Source organism: Monodelphis domestica, chromosome 4 (genome assembly GCF_027887165.1).
Source record: "Monodelphis domestica isolate mMonDom1 chromosome 4, mMonDom1.pri, whole genome shotgun sequence".
NCBI classification, from domain to species: Eukaryota; Metazoa; Chordata; class Mammalia; order Didelphimorphia; family Didelphidae; genus Monodelphis; species Monodelphis domestica.
In genome coordinates this window covers 435,881,787-435,908,907 of record NC_077230.1, presented here as the reverse complement: position 1 = coordinate 435,908,907, position 27,121 = coordinate 435,881,787, and the positions used below count along the sequence as shown (strand labels likewise).

The 27,121-nt window shown below is 37.9% G+C and overlaps 1 protein-coding gene across 2 annotated transcripts in view; it reads right to left on the bottom strand.

Moving 5' to 3' along the window:
* Positions 1-310: 310 nt before the first annotated feature.
* LOC103099874 (zinc finger protein 383-like) overlaps positions 311-27,121 on the bottom strand; it is a 30,761-nt gene continuing 3,950 nt past the window's right edge. For both annotated transcript variants that reach the window (XM_016422393.2, XM_056825767.1), the window contains exons 3-5: positions 8,850-8,976; positions 3,385-3,480; positions 311-2,404 (exon numbers count right to left, since the gene is read on the bottom strand). In XM_016422393.2, the coding sequence (XP_016277879.2) occupies positions 924-2,404; positions 3,385-3,480; positions 8,850-8,976 (1,704 nt within the window). In that variant the 3' untranslated portion in view covers positions 311-923. The remainder of the gene's footprint in view (positions 2,405-3,384; positions 3,481-8,849; positions 8,977-27,121) is intronic.

The following is a 27,121-nucleotide window of genomic DNA, read 5'->3' as shown; positions in this document are numbered from 1 at the left end:
AACACCATGCATGGAAGGAGCTTTAATCTTAGGCGCTGAAGAAATGCCAACACATTTTTCCCAACCCCAGATGATACATTCTCCACCTCCAGTTTCTCCTCCCAGCTCCACTACCCAGTAACCTCTCCTTTTAGGAGTTTCCTTCAAGCCACCTTTTGCTCCCAATACAGTTTCTGGAGTATTACTTGCTGCCCCTGGTGGTTTTCTTGTTTTCAATTACTTCAGCTCCTGGTCCACAGTCATTCTCTGCCCCTCACCATTATCATTTAGAAGTTTTGCTATCCCTTCTGAAAATGATTAAACCAATTACTTAGTATTGTATATGTTTAATGACAGTCATATTATAATCTATAATAGCACAAATTATACAATAACATAATTTGTTATAAAATGACATAATATAATGTATAATATTGTCATTTAAAATTATACAATATTGATAATGATAACACCCATCAAAAATTTAATTGGTTATATTTGAAAGGAGAAAATTGAAGAGTTCTATGTAAATCTCATTTCCTTGTGAGTAAAAAAAAAAACAACAAACAAGCTCATGACACATTCATGAGAGTGACAAGACTTCTATCCAAAAGGAATTCTCAGTTGAGAGTAAGAGATGATTACTCCCTGAAGCCTTTACCACATTAATTATATTCCTAAAGTTTTTCTCTAGTGTGGATCCTCTTCTGTTAAATAATCTAAAAGTGGTGACGATAAGCTCAGTGTCACTCAAGAGGTTTCTCTCCAGTGTAGATTTTCTCACACAAGGCAACTGTGGAGCTTTATATGAATGCTTACCCAAATTGATGACAGCCATGAAGTTTTTCCTCAGTGTGGATTCTCTGATATGCAGCAAGATGGTCCCTCTCTTTGAAAGATTTTCCATATTCTTTACATTCATAAGGTTTCTCTCTAGAATGGATTCACTGTCTACCAAGAGAGTCCCTTTGTGTGAAAGACTTTCCATATAATTTATATTCATAAGGTTTCTCTCCAGGGTGGATTCTCTGATGTCTGGCAAGAGAGCCCCTCCTTGAAAAACCCTTTCCACAGTGTTTACATTCATAAGGTTTCTCTCCAGTGTGGATTGTTTGATGTCTGGCAAGAGAGCCTCTCCCTGTAAAAGCTTTTCCGCACTGTTTACATTCATAAGGTTTCTCTCCAGAGTGGATTCTCTGATGTGCAGCAAGAGAGCCCCTCCCTCTAAAAGTCTTTCCACATTGTTTACATTCAAAAGGTTTCTCTCCAGAGTGGATTCTCTCATGTATAGCAAGACTGCTCCTCTGTGTGAAAGTATTTCCACATTGTTTACATTCATAGGGTTTCTCTCCAGTGTGGATTCTCTGATGTGCAGCAAGATAACCCCTCTGTGTGAAAGCCTTTCCACATTGTTTACATTCATAAGGTTTCTCACCAGTGTGGATTCTCTGATGTGCAGCAAGAGAGGCCCTCTCTGCAAAAGACTTTCCACACTGTTTACATTCAAAAGGTTTTTCTCCGGTGTGGATTCTCTGATGTGCAGCAAAATTACTCCTCTGTGTGAAAGCTTTTCCACATTGTTTACATTCATAAGGTTTCTTTCCAATGTGCATTCTCTGATGTGCAGCAAGATTGCCTCTCTGTGTGAAAGCCTTTCCACAGTGTTTACATTCATAAGGTTTCTCTCCAGTGTGGATTCTCTGGTGAGCAACAAGATCACCCCTCTGTGTAAAAGCCTTTCCACATTGTTTACATTCATAAGGTTTCTCTCCAGTATGGATTCTCTGATGTGCAGCAAGATGGCTCCTCTCAGTAAAAGCCTTTCCACACTGTTTACATTCATAAGGTTTCTCTCCAGTGTGGATTCTCTGATGTCTGGCAAGATTTCCCCTCTGTGTGAAAGTCTTTCCACAGTGTTTACATTCATAAGGTTTCTCTCCAGAGTGGATTACTTGATGTGAACCACACTCAGAGTTTAGACTGAAAGGACTCCTACCTTTATTAGTTACAGAAACCACCCCTATATGTTTACGTTTTGGATGTCTAATAAGGTCTAAACTAGAGCTGAAGGCCATTCCCCTTATGCTTTCTTGATACATGGGCATTTCAGGAGGTTTCTCAGGTGAAAGAACATGTTTTACTTCTTCAGGAAAGCATTTTCTGTATTCACTATCCTGACAACAGATATTTCCTGGGGTCAATTTCATATACTGACTTAGGAATAAATATTGGCTGAATTTCTTTGCAGTTTCATCAAATTCACAGTCACTCTTTGGATTTTTTTTTCGATTGATATTAGTGTCACAGATTTCTCTCAAAATGAAGTCACAGGGACCCTCATTCATGCATCTTTGGAGGTAAAATCGCTTTAAAAAAAGGCTCAGCTTTGTAGACATCTCCTTCATTTCAAAATTGGTCTCTGCTTCTGAAGAAAGCAAAGAATGATATAAACATATATAATGAAGGAGGACATACACTCAGAAATATAAATTCTTTCCTCTGATGGCAGAAAGAAAACTGATTTTTATTCTATTTCCCTGAGCTGCAATTCTCTGGGCCAGAACCAGCACTCCTACTCCCAAAACAAAACTCACTCTCCTATAACAGTAGCAGAAGCAGAGAGCAGCCCCTGGAGACAGGTCTGGGAGGGAGAATTGTTCTTGATTAATCTGAAGGACTTTTCAAACTTAAAAAAGCAGAACCAATCTTGGGATATATCATTTGGTCATATCTGCAAAATGGATGATGTTAGAAAGACTTTCACATACAAATAATAATGGAAATTCACAATGGAACTGTGACATAGTCGGACCCCAAATCATCATACTTCACAACTCATGTCATAAGTTCAGAATGGAGGAGTAACTTGACCAATCTCCCTGCAGCTAGACTACAACTCAAACTCTGTGTCTATGCATGTGTTGTCAATAGTACTGGTCAGTCCTTCTCCATTGCCTATTCAATCTTTCCTTTAAAAGTCACTTGTCAATTATTCTTGTCATTTTGTGAATTTCAGGTAACCTTCCAGATATTTTGTTCTCATAATTTTGGATGCACTATCACATGGTCATTCTTGGTAAATTTTTTATGCTAAGCTGAAAAACTTCATTCTTTCTAACTTTCATGCAGTAATTTTCGAAGTGGAACAAAAGTTTTCATCTTTTTTCTACAGATGCAAAGATATTATGCCATTTAGTACAGATATACTAAATATTCATCTTATTTTATGATCTACCATATATTATGTCTCATACTCCATACTAAGTCCATCATCCATTTTTCAGGAAACGAACAGCATGATTCAGCATTGGTCTGCCAACTCCCAAGTCTAGCACTCCCTTCACTACAACAGATAAAAGGCTTTTGGGATAACAGTCATTATACACCTGCTTTCACCTCACTCACCTGGACAGGAGCTCCTTGGGCCTTTTTGCTCTAGTAGCCATGGTGCTTTCCCTTGCTGAAAACAGGAAATAAAATCTTCTCTAGGAACTGGAAACCCTAAGCATAAGGAAAAAGGGAACAAAAGAGAAAAATAAAAAAATTAGTCCTCTGAAAGGGGGCATGTGAGCAAGGTCTACAGAATACTTTCTGTGTTTCATTTGCAATCAGAAAATTCCATCTTTGTTTACCTCTTGTAATAGAAAGATAGGCACATTCCACAACCTTCATTATCTAGAAATTAAAGGCAAGAGGTAGTGAAGGTGTAAAAGATCAGAACTTGGAGTCTGAAAAACAAATTCAATACAGCCTCAGAGAGATGAAAAGTTGTGTGCCCCTGGGCAAGCTATTTAACCTCTATTTGCCTCAGTTGTCTCAACTATGAATTGAGGACAATAAGAATATAAAACTCATAGGGATGTGGTGAAATTAATGGTAATTATGAACTCCTTTACCCAGAAGAGGTCATAGAGCAGGTATTCTGAAATGCTTATTTTCTTCCTTTCCATTCCCATCATCTAGCCTGGAATTTGAAGAAAGGAGGAAAAAGGATAAACTAGCTAGACTAGTGTGGAGTGAATTAAACTCTCTTTGTCTATCAATCAGCAACTTTTAAGTTAATCAATCAAAACTCAAATACCACTACTTAGTACTTTACCAGTCACTAAGTATAAGAGTTCACAAGTCACTTGCTAGTGTGGATGACAACTCCAGAGTTGACTGACACGCCCATGGGCAGTTACAGGCAAATTGAAAGACTTTGATTGGTTCTTGTAAAGTGGGGAAGAGACAGGAAGTGACATGGAAAAAGGACTATAAAAACTCCTGAACTTCCTGTTCAAGGGACTTCTTTGAACTTCTGCTCCTTTGGAGTTCATCTTTGGAGGCTCCATTGGTAGACTTTTCCCATGGATCCTATGTTGGCTTACTAGGTGAGTAGCTGGCCTTCCTTTCCTGGCTTTTGGAGAGAATGGTTCCTGAGAGGCCTTCCTTTCCTGAAGGACGCTTCATTGGTGCAACCTTTGCTGAAGGTTGCACCCCTTTTAAAGAATTAGAATTTAGTTTCCAATAAAATTTTAATTACTTTTCATTAACTCATTGATTATACTTTTTATTGCATTATGATCTGAAAAGGTCTCAATATTTCTGCTTTTTTGTAAAACTTCATTGTGAAGTTTTTATGACCTAGTACGTGGTTAATTTTACTTATGTCCCATTGCTGCTCCATTCAATTTTCACAAGTTATCTATCTATTAAATGTAACTTTTTAAAAAATAATTTTATTAACTTCCTTTACTCCTTTTGTGTTTATTTTCTGGTTAGATTTACGTAGTTCTAATAGGGAAAGGTTGAGGTTCCATACCAGTATATTTTTATTACCAATTTCTTCCTTATTTTCCTGTAGTTTCTACTTTAAAAATCTGGAAGCCAAACCACTTTGTTCATATAGATTAAGTACCTATTTTGCCTCATTGTCTATGCTGCCTTTTATCAAGATATAATTACTCTTCTTATCTCTTTTAATGATATCTAATTTTCCTTTAGCTTTATCTGAGATCATAATTGTTATTCCTGCTTTTCTTATTTTAGTTGAAGCCCAGTAGATTCTGCTCTAACCCTTTACCTTTACTCTCTGTATGTTTACTTATGTCAAATGTATTTCTTGTAAATAACATATCATAGTATTCAGGTTTTTAATTCACTCTGTTATCTGCTTTCATTTTATGGGTGAGTTCATCTCATTTCCAATCACAGTTATGATTCTCATATTTTTATTCCCTTTCATCTTGTTTTCTTCTTTTACTTCTTCACTTTCTCCTTTCACTGTCCCTCCACGTGGTTCACTTTTAGTCACTTCCCCCATTTCCCCTCTCTTATATTATTCCTTCTCTATATATGGCCTTTTAATCACTCCCCCATTCCACCTCCCTTATATTGTTTCCTTATGTCCACCATATTTCTTATTCTCCTATTCCTCTATTGTGTAACATGAGATTCTATACCCCAATGAATCTGGCTGGTATTCCGTCTCTGAGAAGATTCTGATGAGAATAAGTTTTACTGATTGCCATCACTACCATCATCCTCCCCATCCACTGGAATAGTTTTTCTTCTTGTGCCTCTTTATTTGATATAACACCCCATACTACTTTTCTCTTCGTTTTTCTCTGTGCTATCCTTTTTACCACTTGATTTTTTTTTCGCACATCTTTCTAAACAGTTTAATATCACACTCTCCGTTTCTGTATACTTCTTCTAACTACTATGATAAGGATAGCAATTTTAAGAAGTTACAAATGTCATCTTTGCACTAGACATATAAACAATTTGACCATATTGCGTTCTGTAAATTTTCTCTATCTTATTTATCTTTTTATGCTTCTCTTCAATTTTGTCTTGGGACATGTGAAAGGAAATTCTTGGTACTCTTTCTCTATTCTGAGTTTGCCCTTATGAAAAGGGAATCCTTTGTTTTCTTTTCCTAGATGGAGTTCACACTTTGGAATAACAATAACTTTGGAATAACAATATTTAGTACCTTACTAGACTGAAGACAGGATTAACTCTTTTTTTTTTACTTTTGAATTAATCAACAAAATTGAATATGCCCATGCTTAACCCTAAAGTAAGGGAAGACCACAAACTCTTACTCCTAGGAGAGTTAACACCTTTAGAGGCGAGAAGCCAGCAAGATATTTGGAAGAGCTCCACCCTTTTTCCTAACTCAAACAGTCATAAATTTGTGAATTCTTTTAAGAGTTCATACCCTCAGAAACTATAAACTTTTTAAATGAGAAATTGACCTTCAGAGGTCTTTGATAAGAGTTGCCACCTTCAGAAGATGAAAGGTGTGACAATTTTGGAAACTGTGATTGGTCCTTATGAAGAGGGGCAGGGATAGGAAACCACCGTAAAAGCCACAAAATCCTTCTGCTGGGAGTCTGGTGAAGTTGAGTGTTGCCTGGAGATTGTCTTCACAGAGGAAACATCATTGGAGACTGCAGCGTGGATGGTGACTTCAACTTAGACTCTGACTCCTGGACTACTTGGTTGGGTGAGTGAAAGGGCTGACTGCCTTCCTAGTTTCCTAAGAGACTAGCTTCCATCTTGGAGGAGGCTGCATCTGGATGTCCTCGCTGAGGACTAGTATAGGTATTTTCTCTAACCTTTTTAACATTTCTCTACTTTATTGTTTCCCCTTTATTTTGGTAAATAAACTGTGTCCAACCATTAAATTTAACCTTTAAAGACATCAACTTTTCTGTTTTGGTCTTGTGTTTTCATCATGAATGCTTAGATATGCCCTATTTTATAATATATACATATATATATATATGTATATAATATAAAAATATTATAAAATATAGTCTTGAGGGGTAGGTGATTCATGGTTATAAGCAAAGTTTTCTTGCCTTCCAGAATATCATATTCCAAGCATTCTTAGCCTTTAACATAGAAACTGCCAGATCCTGTGTAATAAACACTGGGACCACATGATATTTGAATTATTTCTTTCTGGCTGAGTACAATACTTTCTCTGTAACATGGGAGTTCTTAAATTTGGCTATAATATTCCTGGGAGTTGTCATTTGGAGATTTTTGCAAGAGATGATCTGTAGAGTCTTTCAATTTCTCTTTTAACCTATCAATCAAAACTATCAGGGCAGTTTTCTTTGATACTTTCTTCCAATATGATATTTAGACTTTTTGGAGGGGAGGATACTCTATAAATCTTAGAATATTTTCTTGGAACTTTTTTCCAGGTCAGTTGTCTTATCTGTCAGATAGTTCATATTTTCTACTATTTCTAAGTCCTTTGATATTATAATGTTTTGGATGTCTCATTAAGTCATGTCATTAGCTTCTATATACCCAATTCTAATTTTAAATAAATTATATTGTTCCATGACTTTTTCTTCTCCTTTTCCATTTGGTCCATTTTACTTTTCCTGAAACTCTTTCCTGCATTACATTTTTTATTCTCTTTTTCCAGTTGGTCAATTACTTTTTATTGGTCTCTATTCACCTTTGGATTTTATGCTTCTTTTGTCATTTGACCAATTTTGCTTTTTCAGCTCTTATTTTCTTTTTGCATTACTTTCATTTATTTTCCCCAATTTTTCTTCTACTTTTCTCATTTGATTTTGAAATTCCTTTTTTAACACTTTCAGCACCTAAGATCAAGTCACATTATTATTTGAAGTTCTGTTTATGGCTATTTTTCTATCCCAATCCCTGCCTGAGTCTTTGTCTTGCTATTCTTTGTTTCCTTAGACATTTTCTATACTTAGATTTTTTTTTTCTGTTTCCTCATTTTCCCAAACTTTTTTTTTCTACTTTGACTTCTATCTCATTCTTTTAAACTTCAGTTTTTCCTTTCTACTCTCCTCAATTGTACTTCTGCGTTTCTACAAATTTTATTTCTTCCAAGGTAGTACCATGGCCTATAGGCTAGGCACTCTGAAAGCTGGTGATTTAGTCTCCTCTAGGGACTGCTGATTGCTTGCAGAGATCAGAAAATTAGCAGTTACTTTGCCCTGGGGCCAGAGGTTTCACCATAGGTTTGAACTGGAAAAATGATGTTGGGGCCTCACTACAGCCTTGTGCCAGGCCTTTGTATTTGAAGGGGTGGGTGTGGGATGCCCTAATAACATAGGCTTAAAGAATGCCCAGACCTCAAAGTTGGCTTGTGCCCAGGTTTGGAACCTAGAGTAATAGATGGGGGATAGATTGTCTGCACTCCTCTGTGTGCAATTTTATTTCCCCTCATCCTCCAAAAGAGATCCTATCTGCCTAACTTTCAAGTTATTTTCCTCAGGAGAGAAAGCTCACTCTTATCCATGTTCATTCTATGACTCTTATTATTTAAAAGCATATTTTAAGGTTGCTTTGAGATTCTCAGGGTGGTTCCAGCTTTTGCTTCTGCTATGCTACCTTCTTGGCTTCACCTCCCCCATTAACAAGAAGAAATCCTTTCTAAAGACTAGACCCATCCCAAAGGGGAAGGAGCTCCCTTGGCAGGTATAAGGCTCCCTTCAATGCTCACCTTCAAGTACAAGCTGCCTAGATATAAACAGAGATTTTGCATGCAAAATTCAAGTGTAATTAGTGGGTGGACTACATGACTTCTGTGATTTAGCTTTAGGAATGTAAATGTATAACATAGGTTTAAGTTTTCACCTAAAGCTATCTATAACAGAGCAGAGACATTTCAGAAGGAAGAAAGAAAAGTCCAAGCTTCCAATCACATATTTCAAAGACTTTGTTTTATTTTTATGATAAGCATGAAGGATGAGAACCCAGGGGAGAGATCAGCACTTTGGTTTTTTAAAATCATTAACAAAGGCTCAAAATCTTGTACATTTAGCTTGGAATGAAGACATTCCCTTAATGGCAGATTCAGATTTAAAAGAGGAAATGGACCTTACCCACAGAGAGTAGATTCTGCACATTATCCAGCATGACCTCCAGGTACAGCTCTTTCTGAGAATGGTCCAACAGGCACCACTCCTCCTGGTTGAAGTCTACAGCCACCTCTTTGAATGTTATTGACCCCTAAACCAGGAAAAGTCACAAGATTTAAAAGCTGAACTTTCACAATTCATGTAATACAACCCTCATTAACTCACTGGAGGAAACTGAAGCATACAAGGTATTTCCCAAGCTCCTAACCTTGAAGAGTGGCAGAGCCAGCACTGGAGACCAGTCATTCAGAATCCAATGGAATACTGACAAAGGCATTTTATGTCTGAAGTGAGATACATGTTGTGAATGTGGGGAAGTGTCTTACTCTGAAATGCTTTTCCCAGGGTGGAGTCAAGATGGTGGCGTGGAGGCAGTGAAAGTTCAGACCTCTGAAAACCCTTCCTTACCAATTACAAACTAAATGCTCCCAGGGGACTGAAAATCAAACCTAACAACAAGAGAGAGCCAAGGAACCCTCCTGCTGTACTCAATTTAAAAGGTATGCCCCCCCAAAAGCCGGAATTCGAAAACACTCGGGTTTAAGGGGAAGGGAGAAGAAAGGTCTCAGGAGCCCCCCACCCCCACCCCCGAGAGCTAAGCCTCCAGCAGTAGCTAGAACTTCTAGGTGGGCAAAGGCATTTGTCTGGAGGGAGTACCTTGTGGGCAGGGCTGTGCCATGCTCAGAGCATCGACCACAGGTGGTGGGGAAGGAGCTGGAGAGAGAGCGCAGAGCAGGCAGCCTGGTTGCAGCAGCGGAGACCCTCCATTTTGTTCCCCCCCTCCAGGAGGTTTTGGCCTCGGGGCACATCCAGCCCAACCAACAGGACCTAATCCCATCAACAGTCTTCAGAGGTCAGGGAAGCTCAAGCTCCAACACCCCTCCCTCATAGACTGCTGGATTTTAATCCAATCAAAGCCTCCAGAGCACATGGAGCTTGTCCAAAAAATAGTCGAGGTGCCCTTCAGGGGGGTGCCCAAGGAATATCCCAAACACAATGATGGCGTCTGGGGGGGGGGGGCTAGGGCACAGGAATCAGAGGATACAACCTTTGATTTTCCGGACCCTGATGTCCTACTACCCGTTGTCCCTATCCACTGCCCTCCCCATACTAATGAACCCCATGTTACCTTAAAGGTGGGTAATACTTATTATGATTGTCTATTAGACACTGGAGCTATCAGGTCTGTATTGAAGAATGTACCAGATTTAAATTGTTATTCTGTTGATTCACAAAGTGTAATGGGAGTATCAGGAATACCCCAAAGAGTTGAAAAACTTGCCCCTAGAATGGTGTCTGTAGGACCCCTAGAGGTACAACATTCCTTTCTTTTAATGCCTGACTCCCCTTTAAATTTGCTGGGGAGAGACCTTCTATGCAAACTCAGAGCCACAATAACTTGTTTACCAGATGGTTCTTTATCATTGGAAGTACCAGAGGAATCTTTAAATTTACTTCCTGTACTTCTCTCAGAAAACCAGGAGGCAAAAAAAGCCTTCCACTTTTGAAATACTTAAGGATATACCGGAGTCTCTTTGGGCCACATCTTCTTCCGATGTAGGCTTACTTAAATCTGCTGTTCCTGTGCAGATAAAAACTAAATCTAGCCCACCTCCTTCCATCCCTCAGTATCCCCTCTCAAAGGAAGCAATTGAGGGTATTACACCAGTTATTAACTCATTAATAGAACAGGGAATAATAATCCCTTGCAAATCTGAATACAACACGCCCATCCTGCCAGTTAAAAAAACAAAAAGAGGGCCCGATGGCAAGCACCTCTATAGATTTGTACAGGATCTGAGGGCAGTGAATAATCATGTTATAAAGAGACACTCCGTAGTTTCTAACACAAATACTATTATTTCCTCTATTCCTAGCACAGCTACATACTTTACAGTAGTAGACTTGTGTTCAGCTTTCTTTTCCATACCTATACATGAGAACTCCAGGCATATTTTTGCTTTTACCTGGAAGGGCTCACAATATTCATGGAGTCGGATCCCACAGGGTTATGTGGAAATTCCGAGTTTATTTGAGCAAATTTTGAGCCAAGACACAGACAATATAACATTTAAAAATAGTAATCAAATATGTAGATGATCTACTCTTGGCTTCAACAGACACAAAAACATGTCAAGAAGATAGCAAACACCTTCTTTTGGAATTGTACAAAAGAGGACATAAAATCTCGAAGGATAAAGTTCAGTGGTGTCTCCCTAAACTAGAATATTTGGGATTCATCTTGACTGCAGGTGCTCGTTATATTTCTCCAAAACGAATTGAAAATATTCAAAATTTAAGTGCTACTACTACTAAGAAACAGTTGAGAGCAATTTTAGGAGCAACAGGGTTTTGCAGACAATGGATTCCTTGCTATGGAGAAATTACTAAACCCCTTATAGCATTAACAAAGGATTTGGTTCCTGAACCCCTCAAATTAGAGCCTGAACCCTTGTCAGCTCTATCAGATCTAAAAAAGGCTATCATGTCTGCCCCTGCTCTAAGCATCCCAGATTACAACAAGCCATTTACTTTGTATGTGCATGAGCAAAGAGGAGTAGCTTCTGGTGTGTTAACTCAGACTTTGGGACCTTCTCAGCGCCCAATTGCTTATTATTCTGCCCAACTAGACCCAGTAGCAGCAGGAGCACCACCATGTCTTAGAGGAGTAGCTGCTACAGCCTTACTAGTAACAAACACTGTTGATTTAGTATTGGGACGTCCATTCACAATAATGTGCCCACATGAGGTAGAAGCATTATTGATAAAACATAGAACACAGGCATTCTCAGATCAGAGAATTACAATATATGAAATAACCTTATTAAATAGTGAAAACATTACTTTAAAATGTTGTACTACTCTTAACCCTGCCACCTTGCTTCCAGATTTACCAACTTCAGAAGAACCATTACACAATTGTGAAACATTAGTGTCCATGGCAGAAAAGCCTCGAGATAATCTCTTGGACACTCCCTTAGACAATGCAGATCTGATTTTATTTACCGATGGTTCCTCTTTTATGAGGGATGGCATACGTTACACTGGAGCTGCCGTAGTCTCAGAATTTGCCACTGAATGGTCAGCTTCACTACCTTCTAACATTAGCGCTCAAGGAACAGAACTCATAGATCTGAAGCAAGCTTGTATAATTGCCAAGGATAAAAAGGTAACAATTTATATGGATTCTAGATATGCTTTTGGCATTTGTCACTCAGTCAGGATGCTATGGCTCCAGAGAGGATTCTTAACCTCAGCTGGAAAATCTATAGCTAATGCAGAAATTATTAATGAAGTTCTTTCTGCTCTCAGCTTCCTGAAGCCCTAGCTGTAGTTCATTGTTCTGCCCATACAGGTGGCACTGACCCTGTCTCTAGAGGAAATGATCGAGCAGATGCCGCTGCAAAGCTAGCAGACATAGAAGGGCCTGAATTAATTTTAACATTAACAACTACTAATGATTTAAATTTACCACTTTCCTATAATGAAAAGGAAGTGGAAAAATGGAAACAAAAATTCAAAGCAAAACAGATTAATGGAGTGTGGGTGTCATCTGAAGGAAAACCCCTGCTCCCTAGAAGTTTCTATAACCAAATTTGCCAATCTATTTATAAAAATGGTCATTTTGGCACCCAGGGCATCGTGGACTCTGTTAAGAGAGTATGGATAGCCCCTGGTATAACTACCATAGCCTCTAAAGTATGTTCAGCCTGTTCTACCTGCCAGGCATATAACCAACATGCATTTCGTGGAAAAGCCTTTGGTGGACGTCCTCTGGCTTACACACCTTTTGAACATCTACAGATAGATTTCATAACGATGCCAAAGGCTGGACGTTATAAATTTTGTCTAGTAATTGTAGATCAACTAACCAGATGGTTGGAAGCATTTCCTGCGACCCGAGCCACGGCAGATTTTGTTGCAAAGATACTTTTAAAGGAAATTTGTTACAAGGGAATCACTTTAAAAGACTGATATATATTAATTTAAGGTCGCCAAGGAATCAGCTATGTAATTCCTAAATGAAAAACTCAAGTCAGCCGTCAGCTTTTTTTGGAGTTTAATTACAATAGGAGTAAGAAAGGAATTAGAGATATAGAGAGAGAGAGAAAGGGGAGAGAAGGGAATAGGGCTTAAATACCCCTTCTGTTTAGGCTGGGCCCAAAAGGCCCAAGCCCTTAGATAGCTGGGGCAAAGAAAAGAGATCAGTCCCTTTCACTCACGTGTCCAAAATGGAGAAACAGTCTCAGAGGCCCCCACCTTCAGCTTCCTTCAGAGCAAGCTTCCTCAGAGCCCAGGAACCACACCGACCAAAACTCAATCCTCTCCCCCCCGAGTCTCCAGACCCTCCTATCTTTAAGGACACCATCCAAGTTGCCTCCCCTCAGTCCTCACATCTACCAATCACTCTTCATCAATTTCCCTGTCAATGGAGGCTCTCGCTTAACTCAGGACCGCCCAGAGGTTTCTGGCTTTTGCACATGTCTGTTGAAGGTCATATTTTCAAATGATTAAATCTATACTCCTTTGCTACAGCCCTTTCTAAATCCTGTTAACTTGAGTATGGTAGAGATTGGAATAATTAAATTTTGATCTAGGCTGCAGCCCTTACTCAATCCTATTAGGACTGAATAAGGTGGAGATTTATTCCAAGTATCTCCATTGTATCAATTCTAAAATCAATCAAGACTCAAAGAAATTCCTGTTCTATGCTCAAGCATAGGTCAAAGTCCTTTCCATTGTTCAGCAAAGGGTTTCTGTCCTAAAGAAATCTTAAGAAGGGAAGAGAAGGAACCTCCCATGCCAATGGAGTTCCCATTCCAATAGACTATCAGTAAGAAATTTTCCAAGTATGAAATATCCCAATGGTGAAATTTCCAACATTTATAAGTCTAAGGAAATTTGAGGTTTACAAATTATTCCTCGTTTTGGCCTGCCAGCACGTTTTGATTCCGATAGGGGGAGTCATTTTACTGATTCTGTTCTAAATCAGATATATTATTGCTTGGGAATAACTCCCAAATTTCATGTTCCATATCATCCCCAGAGCTCAGGCCAAGTAGAGAGGATGAACAAAGAACTTAAAACTATGACTGGAAAATTATGCACTGAGACCCATTTAAAATGGCCTGAAATTCTCCCTCTGGCCCTATTTTATCTTAGAAGCAGGCCTAGAGGAGACTTACATATTTCACCATTTGAGATGCTTTTTGGACATCTGCCTATACAGGCTAAGCCTTTCTCCCCAGCTTATACATTGCTATTAGGGGGAGATATTACTATTGCTTCCTATATACAGGAGTTACAGCACAAACTACGTGAACTTCATGAATCCGGAGCTGCAGTACAAGCTGGACTATTAGACTTTTCTCTGCATGACCTGAACCCAGGAGATAAAGTTTATATTAAGAATTTCAAGCGTACTGGAGCAACTCAGCCTTCGTGGGAAGGACCATTCCAAATATTGTTAACTACTCCAACATCCATAAAGATTGGAGAAAAGGACTCTTGGATTCACTGCTTACATGTGAAGAAAGCATCTTCTGCTGAGACTGACTGACTGAAACCTATCGCATGCATTAGAGATAATAATCCTTAGACAAGTGGATGCTGTTTTTTTTTTTTGAGAACGCATTGAATTACTGATTTTTTCCTTATTTTTATTATTTCTTTTCTTTATTTTGATTAGAATATTTGATTTTTTTCTCATTTTTTTACTGAAGGTACACATAATTAATATTAATATTTTTTCCTGCAGTAATAGAAGTTAATATATATATATATATTCTTGGTATAATATCAATATATACCTAAAAGCATTAAACTATGGGAACCTGACATTCATTGATAAAATATTATAGGACTGTGATTAATGTTTGCATCTGATTCCAGAAAATGGGATAAAAACAAGGAGCACAGACTTAACCTGAAAAGTGCCAAAAAAAGAACACACAGGAAATACTAATGTGAGACTCGAGGTTGCGACACTTGACATATGTTAAGTCGTAGGACTTCCTTGTATCTATACTCTTTACGAAGTACTCATACAAGTACAAAGTTTGACTATCATGCTGGCTCCCTATATCCTTGAGAATGACAAAAAAGTCAGACAAGGGAATGACATTTCCCTATCAAAATAGAATTCAAGTTACTTTTCTTTCTTATATTATGGCAACTTCCTGTAGTCTTGGCTACAATTGACTAAGTGAAATATTACTGCATTCTGTCCTACATACTTGTGGGATAGAAATTACTTTAAATTGGACCTACAGAAAGGCCTATTTTGAATTTTTTTCCCTTATGTTTTTGATTGTTCTCTTCTTTTGATAATTGACTCATACACCCCCATAACTCAACATTGCGTTCTGAGTTGAACTGAATGTTTTTTTTAACACCTACTTCAGGGGGGAATGTATTTTCATTTAAAATCTAAGAATTTTCGAATTTTGAATTTTTTGTTTGAGATTGTATTTTTATAAAAATCCAAGAATTTTGATTTTTTGTTTAAGATTGTACTTTTATAAAAATTCAAGATTTGATTTTGTTTGAGAAAAGATCTTCAAGAAAGAAGCTTGAAACTTTTATATCCAGAGAATGAACTGTTGCAGAAAGATGCTGAAAACCTACACTTCATCAAGAAGATCAAGAATGAACTTTGGATATGATTGATTGAACTGAACTTTGATTGAACATTTATTGTAAATGTACACATTTATGCCAAAAGGGACTGCCCCTAATTTGGATTTCTGTCAATGTGCCTAGCAAAACATTGGTTTTGCTTTCTTTTCTTTACTATTCCTCTCTCACTATTCTAATTCCTCTTAGAAATTTGAATATCGTGTATATCTATAGTTAGAAGTGCATTTAGGATTACAAATTGATTATGTTAAATGATCAATGGGGAGACTAGTCTCCCAATGATCATCAGGGGGGATTGTAAATCTTGAAATCTCTTAGACTTGTGAATGTTAAAAATTTCCCCATCGGGGAATTCTTAATTGGAACAAATTCCCTACTGAGAAACATTCCCCATTTTGATGTGAGAATTCACCAGGATCAGAAATGGGAGGACCTGTACTCCACCCATACTTAAGACTGCTTTAGGGCAGAAAACTCCTTGCTAAACAAAGAAAGTACTTGGATCCATGCTTATGGTGGGGCAAGGAGTTCTTTGAGCCAGGCCTGTTTTTAGAATTGATACAATGAGATGCTAGGTACCTAAAAGGGTCGGGCAAGTTTTATGTTAATGAGATTAGTTGACTCAGCTGTGTTTTCACTGGTTCAGACTTACTGAGGAGATTTGTCGACTTAGCAGGAATTCAGATGGGCAGTCCTTTGGAAAGCGTCTATAGTGATTGGTAGATGTAGGGACTTAGGGGAGGTGACATGGGAGAAAAACCGCTATATAAGAAAAAGCAGAATCTCTTGAGGAGATATATCCTTTTGGAGAAATCCTTTTGGAGGATCTCTGATGAGGATCGCTTGGGAGCTCTCTCTGGTGAAGTCAGCTAAGATGGAGCTGGCCTGGTGTCACTAAAATCCTTGTTTAGTCAGACCTTGTGGTGAGTGTTAAAAAACTGACTGATTTCTCTCTTAAGGCTCAGGTCTAGGCCATATTGGCTTGAGGCCCTTCATACTTATTCCTTTCTTACTTTCTCTCTCTTTCTTTGATTACTCATTGTATTGTTAATTAAAATCTCTATAAAAACCAATTGACTTGGGTATTTGAATAATTGGGAATATTTCCCTGGCGACCACCTTATATTTTATTTAAAACCAATACACTGTAGTGAAACATATTTTCTGCGGTAAAATTTACTCACCCTCTCTTATATCTATCACAATTTATATCTTCCACTATTTTAATCACTACAGTTTAAGACCTCAATCATTTTAAATCTCACACAAGGCAGAAGAGTGGTAAGGGCTAGGCAATGGGGGTCAAGTAACTTGCCCAGAGTCACACAGCTGGGAAGTGTCTGAAGTCGGATTTGAACCTAGGACCTCCCAACTCTAGGGCTGGCTCTCAATTCACTGAGCTTCCCAGCTTCCCCCTTATTGTCAGTATTCTAAATAAGTAAAGGAACTTGTAAACATTTCCATGAATGAAAAATCTTACTGCTTAATTGCTTCTTCTTTCTATAAAGATGGTAATAAATTTCTAATATTACAGACTGTTGAATTAATGCATTTAACTCAGCAGTTAGTGATTCCAGACTTGCTCTTATCTGGTTTAATAGCTAAAGTTAATTGCTTGTTGATCTCAAAACAACTTTCCCTCCCTATGCTGATAACAGGGCTTGGTTGTTGTCTAAATTGCTGATCCTCACACATCTCTTATAAGGAGACTGGATATTTTACTAAGGGATGATTCAACATCGGCCAAGACTAATTTTAATTTACCAAGATGGACACCAGTTAAGATATGTTCAACAACTTAAACTCTTTTAATGGCTGGGGTTAATACTATGATTCTTTGAAGATTAAGTCTAAGGATTTCTGTCTTTTAATTCATTTAACCATATTATTCAATTAAATGTCAATGATAAAAGCATTCCTCACAATACTAAATAAGAAACTTTTTTGAATAGACACACCACACTACATCAAAAAGTTAAAATCATCATATGGAAAGAAGTTTCAAAGACTTTAGCTTTCACCTACCTTTTTCTATTTATTTCTTAAATCTTCAAAGATACAGACTTAATCTCTTCTCTAACAGGAGATTCATTATTGTTACAAATTCTACCCTAGGAAGAAATGATCATTTCACTCTCTTTTTGGATCAGACTTGCATATATTTTTCTCTATTTTGTCATTACCAGATTGGTATTTTAAAAAAAGAATAAATAGGAGCATGAATGATGTCACTATGGTCAAACTTATAGAAAATATGCAATAGCGAAAAGTGATACACTTTGCAAAGATAATTAACAGAAAAAACATTCCTAAATTACATCAAAACAGAAAATCTGAACATAGTACTGACCAAAAAAAGATGATCAAAAATCTAAAATTGAACCACAAAATTATCACACTTAGGGAAAGTTCTTGATAAAGAAAGTAGTTATTAGTGAATTTATTAGAAAATGTGATCTTAAGAAACCCTTGAGGATGCAAAACATAATTCTGCTGGTGAAAATTCAAAATTAAATCACAAGAACTTTTGTGATGCCTGGGAAGGCTTAATTTTATAAAATTGCCAGGTCTCACAATGTCATAATTTACAAGCAGGAATTGACATAGTCTTACAATCAAGCATCTTAATGAAGTTCTTAAGGAGTTTCATAGTGTATTAAGAGTACACTGATTACTTCTTCAATTAAATAATAACAAGAAAACAAGGAAGAGTTTTCAAAACAATGATTTCTACTAATCGATCTTTATGCCAGGATGAGTTCTATCTAAAAGAAAATCAGAAAAATTTGTGGGGTGAACTATATTCTCAGCATGTGTATCCTCAAAAATTTCCTGCTCCAAACAGTGGTTGTTAAAATTTGCCATTTGCGGTAAAAGCTTTTGTGACTGCCACTAATAATTATTTTCAGTCTTGAGTTTGGCTATATTTGTCTGATGGATCACTGATCATGAAGTCAGTAATCTAACATTCCAGAGAAAAGCCACAAGTTACTCAGAAGGAATGTGATCTGGAAAAGTCAAAGGTGAAGATTCTTATCTGGCAGAACTGAAGGGGATGATTCTTAGCACATCTGAGGGTAGAATTCCTTTATGACTCAGTATCCCCACTTTGCCCATTCCTTTTGAAAAGGAATGTTTCCCACCTGATTACTCCTGAGTCTGGCTATAAAGTGGAAAATAAGAGCCTAATTCCAATTTTAATATATAACTGTTTTCAATATAATGTGGTCAATGCATATCCCAAACAACCAAGTGAATTGGTCATTGAACTGCCTGTTAATGATAATCATATGTAAAATGATATAGAAATTATATATGAGATGGAGTCCCAGGGAATATCTCATTCTTCTTCCTCAATATAATTAATGTGTAATATCTTCTCCATTTGAATGTAATCAACAACCAAATATGTTCTACTACAGGCAACTCAATGGATAACCACTTTTGTCTATATACAATGGGGAATTACTGAAGTATATCTTCACTCCACCCACATTTTTGTTTTAATTGGAGTATAATTAGTCTCTTGTAAGCCGATTCATTTTTGGAATCACAGAATCTGGAGGTTGGGGGGTGGGAATGGTGGTGAAGAAATCTATGAGCCAAATAGGATTGTTGCTTATGTTTCTATCTATAGGTTAGGACCCCAAATGCATCTCATCCTCCTAAAGGAATTGAAATAAAAAATATTAGATAATCCTGTTATGTTCAATGTAAATGATTCTAACAGAACATGGAAATACCTAAAGTTTCTGAATTTTAAGTACACTCAAAGTTCCTGATAGTTTAATAACATTTGAAAAGTCATACTATTATGTCCTGAGATCTGCTTTGTAAAAGATTTTAGTGGAACATCTAAAGAATCTCTACAAGCAACAGAGAACCAAAGAAGCAAATCTACTAAAGAGGAGACCAGTCCCTCACTGTTTAAGATGGTTTCTGAACTTCAAACAACTACCTGGGGCATCTCAGATCTCAGACAGTTTCTTGACATTGAGGATGGACGACTTCATTGCAAAGAAGCCTGATATTAATGTTGTCAATTGCTCTTGGAAGACCTTTGCTTTAGTCTCTCTGTACACTCATTTCTTCTGTTTACAAGTTGAGAGGATAAACAGAACATTTAAGAACATCATAGTAATACCTTGGGCCAAACCCACTCCTGCTGACCTCATATTTTGTCTTTATTTCTCTAAGAAAAAGGAATCTATGTGATGAAACTCAAATTTTTCTTTTTAATGATTATTTTTTAAAACACTTTTGTGTACTTTCATTTGATTCTTTTGGAATTTTCTTCTGCTTCTGTCTTGTTGACAACTCTCCCTTGAGTGACCTGCTGTATAATCGAAAATCTGTTACCCTAAAGAGGAACTACATTTCCCAACAGCCCACTGACTTCCGGTCATTACATACTTCCCATAGACAGGGAAAAAATATCCAGGGAGCAGTTCTGCTCTACCTTTTTGGCATATAGCCAGTGGTGATGGTGAGTGGGGATTTTAAAAATGGCTGACCAGCCATGGGCATGTGGCTTTTATTTTGAATCTTCTTTATTCCTTGATTTCTAATGATCATTTAATAAACCTCCAAAACCATATTATTTTTATTATTAAGCTATAATTTTACATTTTACAGTTGGCAACCAGAAGGGATGAGAAAAACTCTGTTTTTTTTTTAATAGCCTAGATAACTTTTTTTAGCCACATTTCTCCTGCCAAGGCTTCTCCACCCACCCACCCTCGCAAACACCAAGAGACCTCGAACTCTCTTTGAAGCTGCTGCCTTTTTCTTTACCTGCTTTTTGCCTGGTTACTTGCTCTCCCTACTGGCCAAGCTACTTTTAGCTGGGGAATTCTTGGTGGAGAAGAGATAATCCACTTCTCCTGATTCCGCTTGCTCCTGCTGCTAAATCCCAGCAGTTTGCTTCTACTCTTACTCCTGCTCCTGCTGCCCAATCCTGCCTCCTGGGTTGTCCCAGCCATCTACTTCTGACCTTCTAGACCCAGATCGCTCACCCAGCCTTGGCCCAACCCCAAGCCCCTAGCAACTCTGTTCCTGATCGCTGGCCTCTGACCCAGATCGCCCAGCCCTAGCCCCAGGTCTTAGGCTGCTGGTAGCTGCCACCATGTCTTCAGAATCACAAGCCAACTGGTAAAAACTGGGGTGTTCTTTCCTTAGGCAACAATGAGCCTCCATGTGGCAGGGGACCTGGGGTGGGGGTGGGGGGAGGGAAGAAGGAAGTTACTCTTCCAAATAGGAAATTGATTACAAGCATGGCATAGTCTATGAAAGAGTAGTGTATTGCCTATTTCAAACAGCTTCTACCATTCAGGAGTGCACTGATCCTTTTACTTATCTTACCTGAGATTCAGGGGAGATTTCATCTCCCTTCAACTCTTTGCCTTTGGGCCTGCCCAGTTTGAGATTCCTAAAACCCATGTTCTCCCTCGCTATGAGAGGTCCCACAGTAGTGACAAAAGGGATCTGAACGGATAGAAGAAGGAACTTTAAAGAGCCTGGAAGTTAAAATTTTTAAGCCTTTTCAGACTCCATTTTTTAAAAATGAAAGTCTCTGAATCTTATTGCATTTTGCTGATTGTTTTAAGATTTAATTTTGTGGTTTTAAGTTCATATATTAATGCATTCAATACTATTCTGTTACTGAATCATTTTGATGTACTGGGTTTTAACTACTGTTATATTCTGTTACCTTTTCCCTATAACTATACTGAACAAATATTATTGACTAAGCCCATATTTAAAAAAAAAAAAAACAGCTTTTTCTTCTATTTTGGCTTTGTAAATTGTCACAAAGAAGATGTACTTCATCAAAACTGGTTACAATTGTATAACAACCTCTGGAAAATTTAATGAGCTAAACATCTCAAATTGATTTTAAGGGGTCTTCAAACAGGAATTTTAGATTTTTTTTTATCAACTCTGATCATTTTGCCTGCCTGAGTTATTTGTAACAAGAGGTAAGGTCCATTTTAGTAGCTGAAGTGAAGTACAATTATAATCCCCACCTCCTGCACTTGTAAAAATGTAAATGAATGGGACATTAGTTTCATACCAAAGGAGCTGGGAAGTTGATCCCAGGGCATGGTACCCCTGGATGGCTCCCAAAAGAGGTGCAATCTCCCATTTGTAACTCCTCATCTAACTTTACCTTTCACCAGAATGATCTAGATTCATGGTGATATTTTTAGACTCAACAGCAACAGTACAGATATTTGGTTTTTTCCTAGATTCCTTTGCCACATTTTTGTAATGATGGCAGTAATAATTTTTTTAAATAATCAAGGTTGAAACATTGCTACACCTAAAAAACTTCTGACAAGTATCCATTAGCTTCTAAGGTTTTTTTTTCTTTTCTTTAAATGTCATACAGCAGACTCATGTAAAATATGATAGTGGATTGGTTTGCTATTGTCATTAAATGGGCTATTATAACTTTGGAGATTTTTGATACTTTTTGAATGTGTATTACATGCTGTACTACTGTTCTTTATAAAAAATTGTTACTTTGTGAAAATCATTTGCTTGCACTCACAGAGGATCGTGGCCAGGTTTGAATAGTAAATGGATCTCATTTTTGGTGAGAAATCTTTGTATTCTACCTTTCCTTAGCTGAAAAAGTGTGTCAATGATTATAAGCTATACATTTTTTTATTTTTAAAACTTTTTTTTATTATTGTTCTTGCTTGCATGTGCAATATACTATTTCAGTTTTATTTTTTCTCTCCTTTTTGTATGTGAAGCACATGTCACCAGTATTGAAATTTTCTTTAACTTTTTTGATTTTGCAGTAATATAAGTATAAAATATATTTGCTAATGTCAATACATACCCAAAAAGCTTTAGACTGTAAAAATGATGCCATTGATTGTTTTAAAAAATTATGGGACTTTGCTTAATGATTGTCTGATTACACGACAAGAGAATACAAAAAGAACCATTGCACAATGCCAAGGAGGCACAAAGCTAAACTACAGAGTGCCAATTGACTACAAGGTCAAAGAGACCAACCAATCCCAATGGGATTGATGAAAATTTGAGCCAAGACAAGAGGACTTGAACTTATTTGGGATTCGAGGTTGCAGCTATTTTGACATATGTCAAAGGCAGGTCTTCCTTGTCCCACCTTCTACCAAGTATCTCCAATCTGGTTCCTATAATCTAGGCCCTATTCTGTCTTTCATAATGTGACAACTTCCTGTAGTCTTGGCTGCAAATGGGTAAGTGAAATATTACTGCATTTTGTCCTACAGACTTGTGGGATAGAAATTACTTTAACTGGACCCTATTATAAGGGCCTGTTAGAAATTTGCTAAATTGGGCCCTGATTCAAGGACCTATTATAGGTTTATTTTCCTTTACTTGAATTTTTTACACATAAGACTTTGATAATCTATATTTCATCCAGAAGTTACCTTTCTCTTTTATTTGGATTTTTTTTTGATGTTTTTGATTTCTCTTGCCAATTGATTCATACACCTCATAACTAAGCCATTCATTCCTAAGTGATCCCTGTGTCTTTCAACACCCTCTTCAGGAGGGAATGTATAATTATTCTAAATTGCAAAGTTCACATTCTTTTTGAGAGTAATTTTAGGTTAAGAAATTTGCTACCTCTCTGAATCCAGAAAGTGAACTGTTTGGAGAGGGCACTGTGAAGATGCCTCCACAGGCCACACACTGCACCAGAAGATCCAGAGTGAACTTTAGGATGTGCTGATCTGAACTGTGTGAAGTTGAATGCATTTGTTTTGCATGTATACTCTTATGCCAAAGGGGACTGTCCCCCAACTGGCTTTTTGTCAACGTGCCTAGCAATCATTGGTTTTGTTCTCTTTTCTTCTTATCCTCAAATTATTGTAATTTCAAAGTTAGTATGTTTATAAGACCCACTGGAGAGACTAGTCTTCCTTGGCTCTCAGAGGAGGAATGTATAACTGAAAATCTGTTACCCTAAAGGGGAACTACATTTCCTGAGAGCCCACTGACTTCCTGTCATTACGTACTTCCTGTAGACAGGGAATACATATCCAGGGGAAAGTTCTGCTCTACCTCTTTTTGGAATGCAGCCAGTGGTGATGGTGAGTAGGGATTTTTAAAATGGCCAACCAGCCATGGGCATGTGGTTTTTATTTTGTATCCTCTTTATTCCTTTTTTTTCTAATGATCATTTAATAAAACTGCAAAACCATATTATTTTTATTATTAAGATATAATTTTAAATTTTACACTACACAATGTGAACCTTCTGAAACTTTAGCATTTGGAACTGAGATTTTTGACAAGACTGCAAATGATATTCTTGTTTCTGCTTTATTGGCCTAAAGACACAGGGGTAGCTAGATGGCTCAGTGGATAGAGAGCCAGACCTAGAGACGGAAGTTCCTGGGATCAAATCTAGCCTCAGACACTTCCTAGCTGTGTGACCCTGGGCAAGTCACTTAACCCCCATGGCCCTTACTGTTCTTCTGCCTTGGAACAAATACACAGTGTTGATTGTAAAATAGAAGGTAAGTGTTTCAAAAATAAAAGAAACCCCAACCTGTTTGGCCCAAGTGAGTAAGTTCTTCACTGGCAAGAGGACTTAACCCATGTTTTCTCATTTACCATCCTGCCCATGGTAAAGGATGCTGCACTAGTTACTTCTGACATTTTCAAAAGAAATCTTTGCTCTCCACCTCTGACCTCCCAGATGGATGTAAGTCACTCCATCTAAGGGTATAAGCAGAAGGGTGAGTCCTGAACCTCTGCAGCCTACTCTGGGCCACCTAAAGCAATAGCATCCCTGCTCATCTCAGCCTAAGTAGTTGCTGGTATCTCAGAGCAGCTGCTGCCCATTGACAGGGAGCCTAACATTGTCCACACTGTCTGTGCCCTGGAAGAAAGCTGGCCAGGGTTCAATTCATCTATATAAAACTTATAACCAAATATATTTACCTGATATTTGGGATCCTGCACTGTAAACTGATATCTCCAAATTGTTAGTCATGGCAAGTTACTCATTCTCTGTGAACCTCCTGTTTTGAGATGTTATCACTGCCATGGCAGGTTTCTGATCAACCTAACCAAATCTTATAAGGCTGCCTGAAGTCAGTTAAAACACTGAAAAGCCTCTCTTATACAGATTCTTGTAACTAGTGATGACATTGATGAAGTTGTCTGGCATGAATAGGAACACCCAGGTATGACACATTGGATTCTAATCCACATAAGGGTCATAGACCAGAGTATTGTATTTCCAGTGCCTGTTGGTTCTAGCCAAACTCTGTGTGTTCTTTTAGACTATGTCAGACTAAGACCCTCAGCATGGAATTCATTTTCTGATTTGCAAGAGGAATTCTTTCCTGAGTCTGTCCAGTTCAAGCTGCCAGGTGTTGACTAAACCTGGTACCCAAACACAGGCATTAGCTATATCCAGTAGAGACTTCACCTCCTCCTCATTTAATAGAGCATCTCAGTTTTCTAGTACTGATGTGATACCTAATTATCCATCAATTGCAGGACCTTATCAGGTCTGTGGGGAGTGTCCTGCTATTTGGATTTGAGGAGCATTTGTTTGTATATCATGAAGAATGTCCTTTTAGAAAGGAATTCCATGAAACAATATTCATTTATGTGTAATAAACTTGAGGAATGCCCTAGTATTCCCAATAATAGGAAATGTCCAGCTCAACTCTTTAAGAAATGTATTAAATTCATGTTTGTTGGCATGAAGGGGGAAGGAGGAGGGTAAGGAAAGAATACAAATCATGTAGCTACAGAAAAATATCTCTAATTAATTAATTGATTGATTAAATTTTAAAGAAAAAGAAATGTATTAAATTTGGAATGTCCTTGGTTCCAGAGGCTGTGGGACATGTTTGTTAAAAAATAGGGCCTTGAAGCCATTGTTTCAATGCTTTAAAGTTAGAAAAAAGAAGAAAAACATATGATTTCTCTCTTGTTTATATGGGTATAGGATTTGGGGTTTGGTTTTAAAAGAGGACTATTACAAAATGAATAATATGGAAATAGGTATTGAGTGATAATACATGTATAGCCCGGGAGGGGGGGGAAGGGGGAAGGGAAGGGAGAGAAAAAGAATTACATAACTATGGAAAAATACTTAAGAATTGATAAATAGAGGCAGCTGGGTGGCTCAATGGATTGAGAGTCAGGCCTAGAAATGCGAGGTCCTAGGTTCAAATCTGGCCTCTGTGAATCTTAAAAACTACTCCAACTGTACCTTAGAAGATTTCATTTAGCTATTCCCTTATTGTAACAATGGAGATACTTGGTCTAACAAGAATCAGAAATGTATTGGGAACTTTTAAAATTACTCCACCCTACTCAGACAATGCCTTAGGGGAAGATAAAGTTGTAAACTCCTGATTGACCAATGAAGGTACTTAACTCATACCTTATAGTAAAGCTAGAACCTTAAGATAGGTCTATTTTTAGATCTAAAACAAAAAGGTGTTAAGTATCTGCAAAGGTTAAATTAATCACACAAAGGTCAAGTAACTTACAAAAGGCAAGCTTAACAAAGAGGTGTGAAGTACTCAGAAGATATAATCTAACCAGAGAAGGGAGAACCAAAGAAGATGAGAACTAAGAATGGGCAGTCCTGGAAAAAAGTGTCTACTATGATTGGTAGACATAAAAATGTAGGGGAGGTGACATAAGAGAAATTTTCTTTAAAAGGAAGGGGTAAAAAGTCAGTTGGCTAAATTCAGTTCCGTGTGGAGTTGGATTCAAAACTCAGTTCAGAAGATTCAGTGGAGGACTGGAACTTACTTGGAGATAGTCTTGTGGTGAGTAATAAGACTGGCTCCCTCTCCCTTAGTCTCAGGGAGGCCACTTTAGCCTAGGCCTTTAACTACTGCTTCGCTCAGCCTGAGCCAGAGCAGTTTAAATTAACACTCTCACTCTCTCTCTCTCTCTCTCTCTCTCTCTCTCTCTCTCTCTCTCTCTCTCTCTCTCTCTCTCTCTCTCTCTCTCTCTCTCTCTCTCTCTCCTTCCCTTAATTCCTTCTCTCTTTATTAATTAAAATCTCCATAAATTCCCAGTTGACTTGGGTATTTTCATATTTGGGAATTTCCCATGGTGACCACTTGTTTAGATTTTAAGTCAAAACACTAAAATTATCATTACACCTCAGGTACTTCCTAACTGTTGTGATAGAGACATGGAGAGGTTTTGCAGGACTTGTGGACCAAGATGCAAAGAATGCAAGAGCCCGGGTTCCAATGGAAGGTCCCCAGGAGGGGCAGTTGGGGGTTTGCTGGCCACACACTGAGGAGAGAAACTTGGCTTTTTGGACTTTGTTTCTGACTGGGAGACACACTTTCTCTCCCAGGAGGTTTGAAGCTGGCTTAAAGGACCCTGACTGGGCTTTTGGACTTTGTCTCTGACTGGGAGAAACACACTTTCTCTCCCTGGAGGTTTGAAGCTGGCTGAGAGACTTTTGTGAGGCTGACTTGGCTTTTGGCCTTTATCTCTAGCTCTGAGCAGTGGAAGCTGACCAGGGGAGAAGTCTTGAGTGTTCTATAAGAGAGTTGAGCTGGCCAGGAGAAAAGGAGAGACTTTGAACTTTGTTT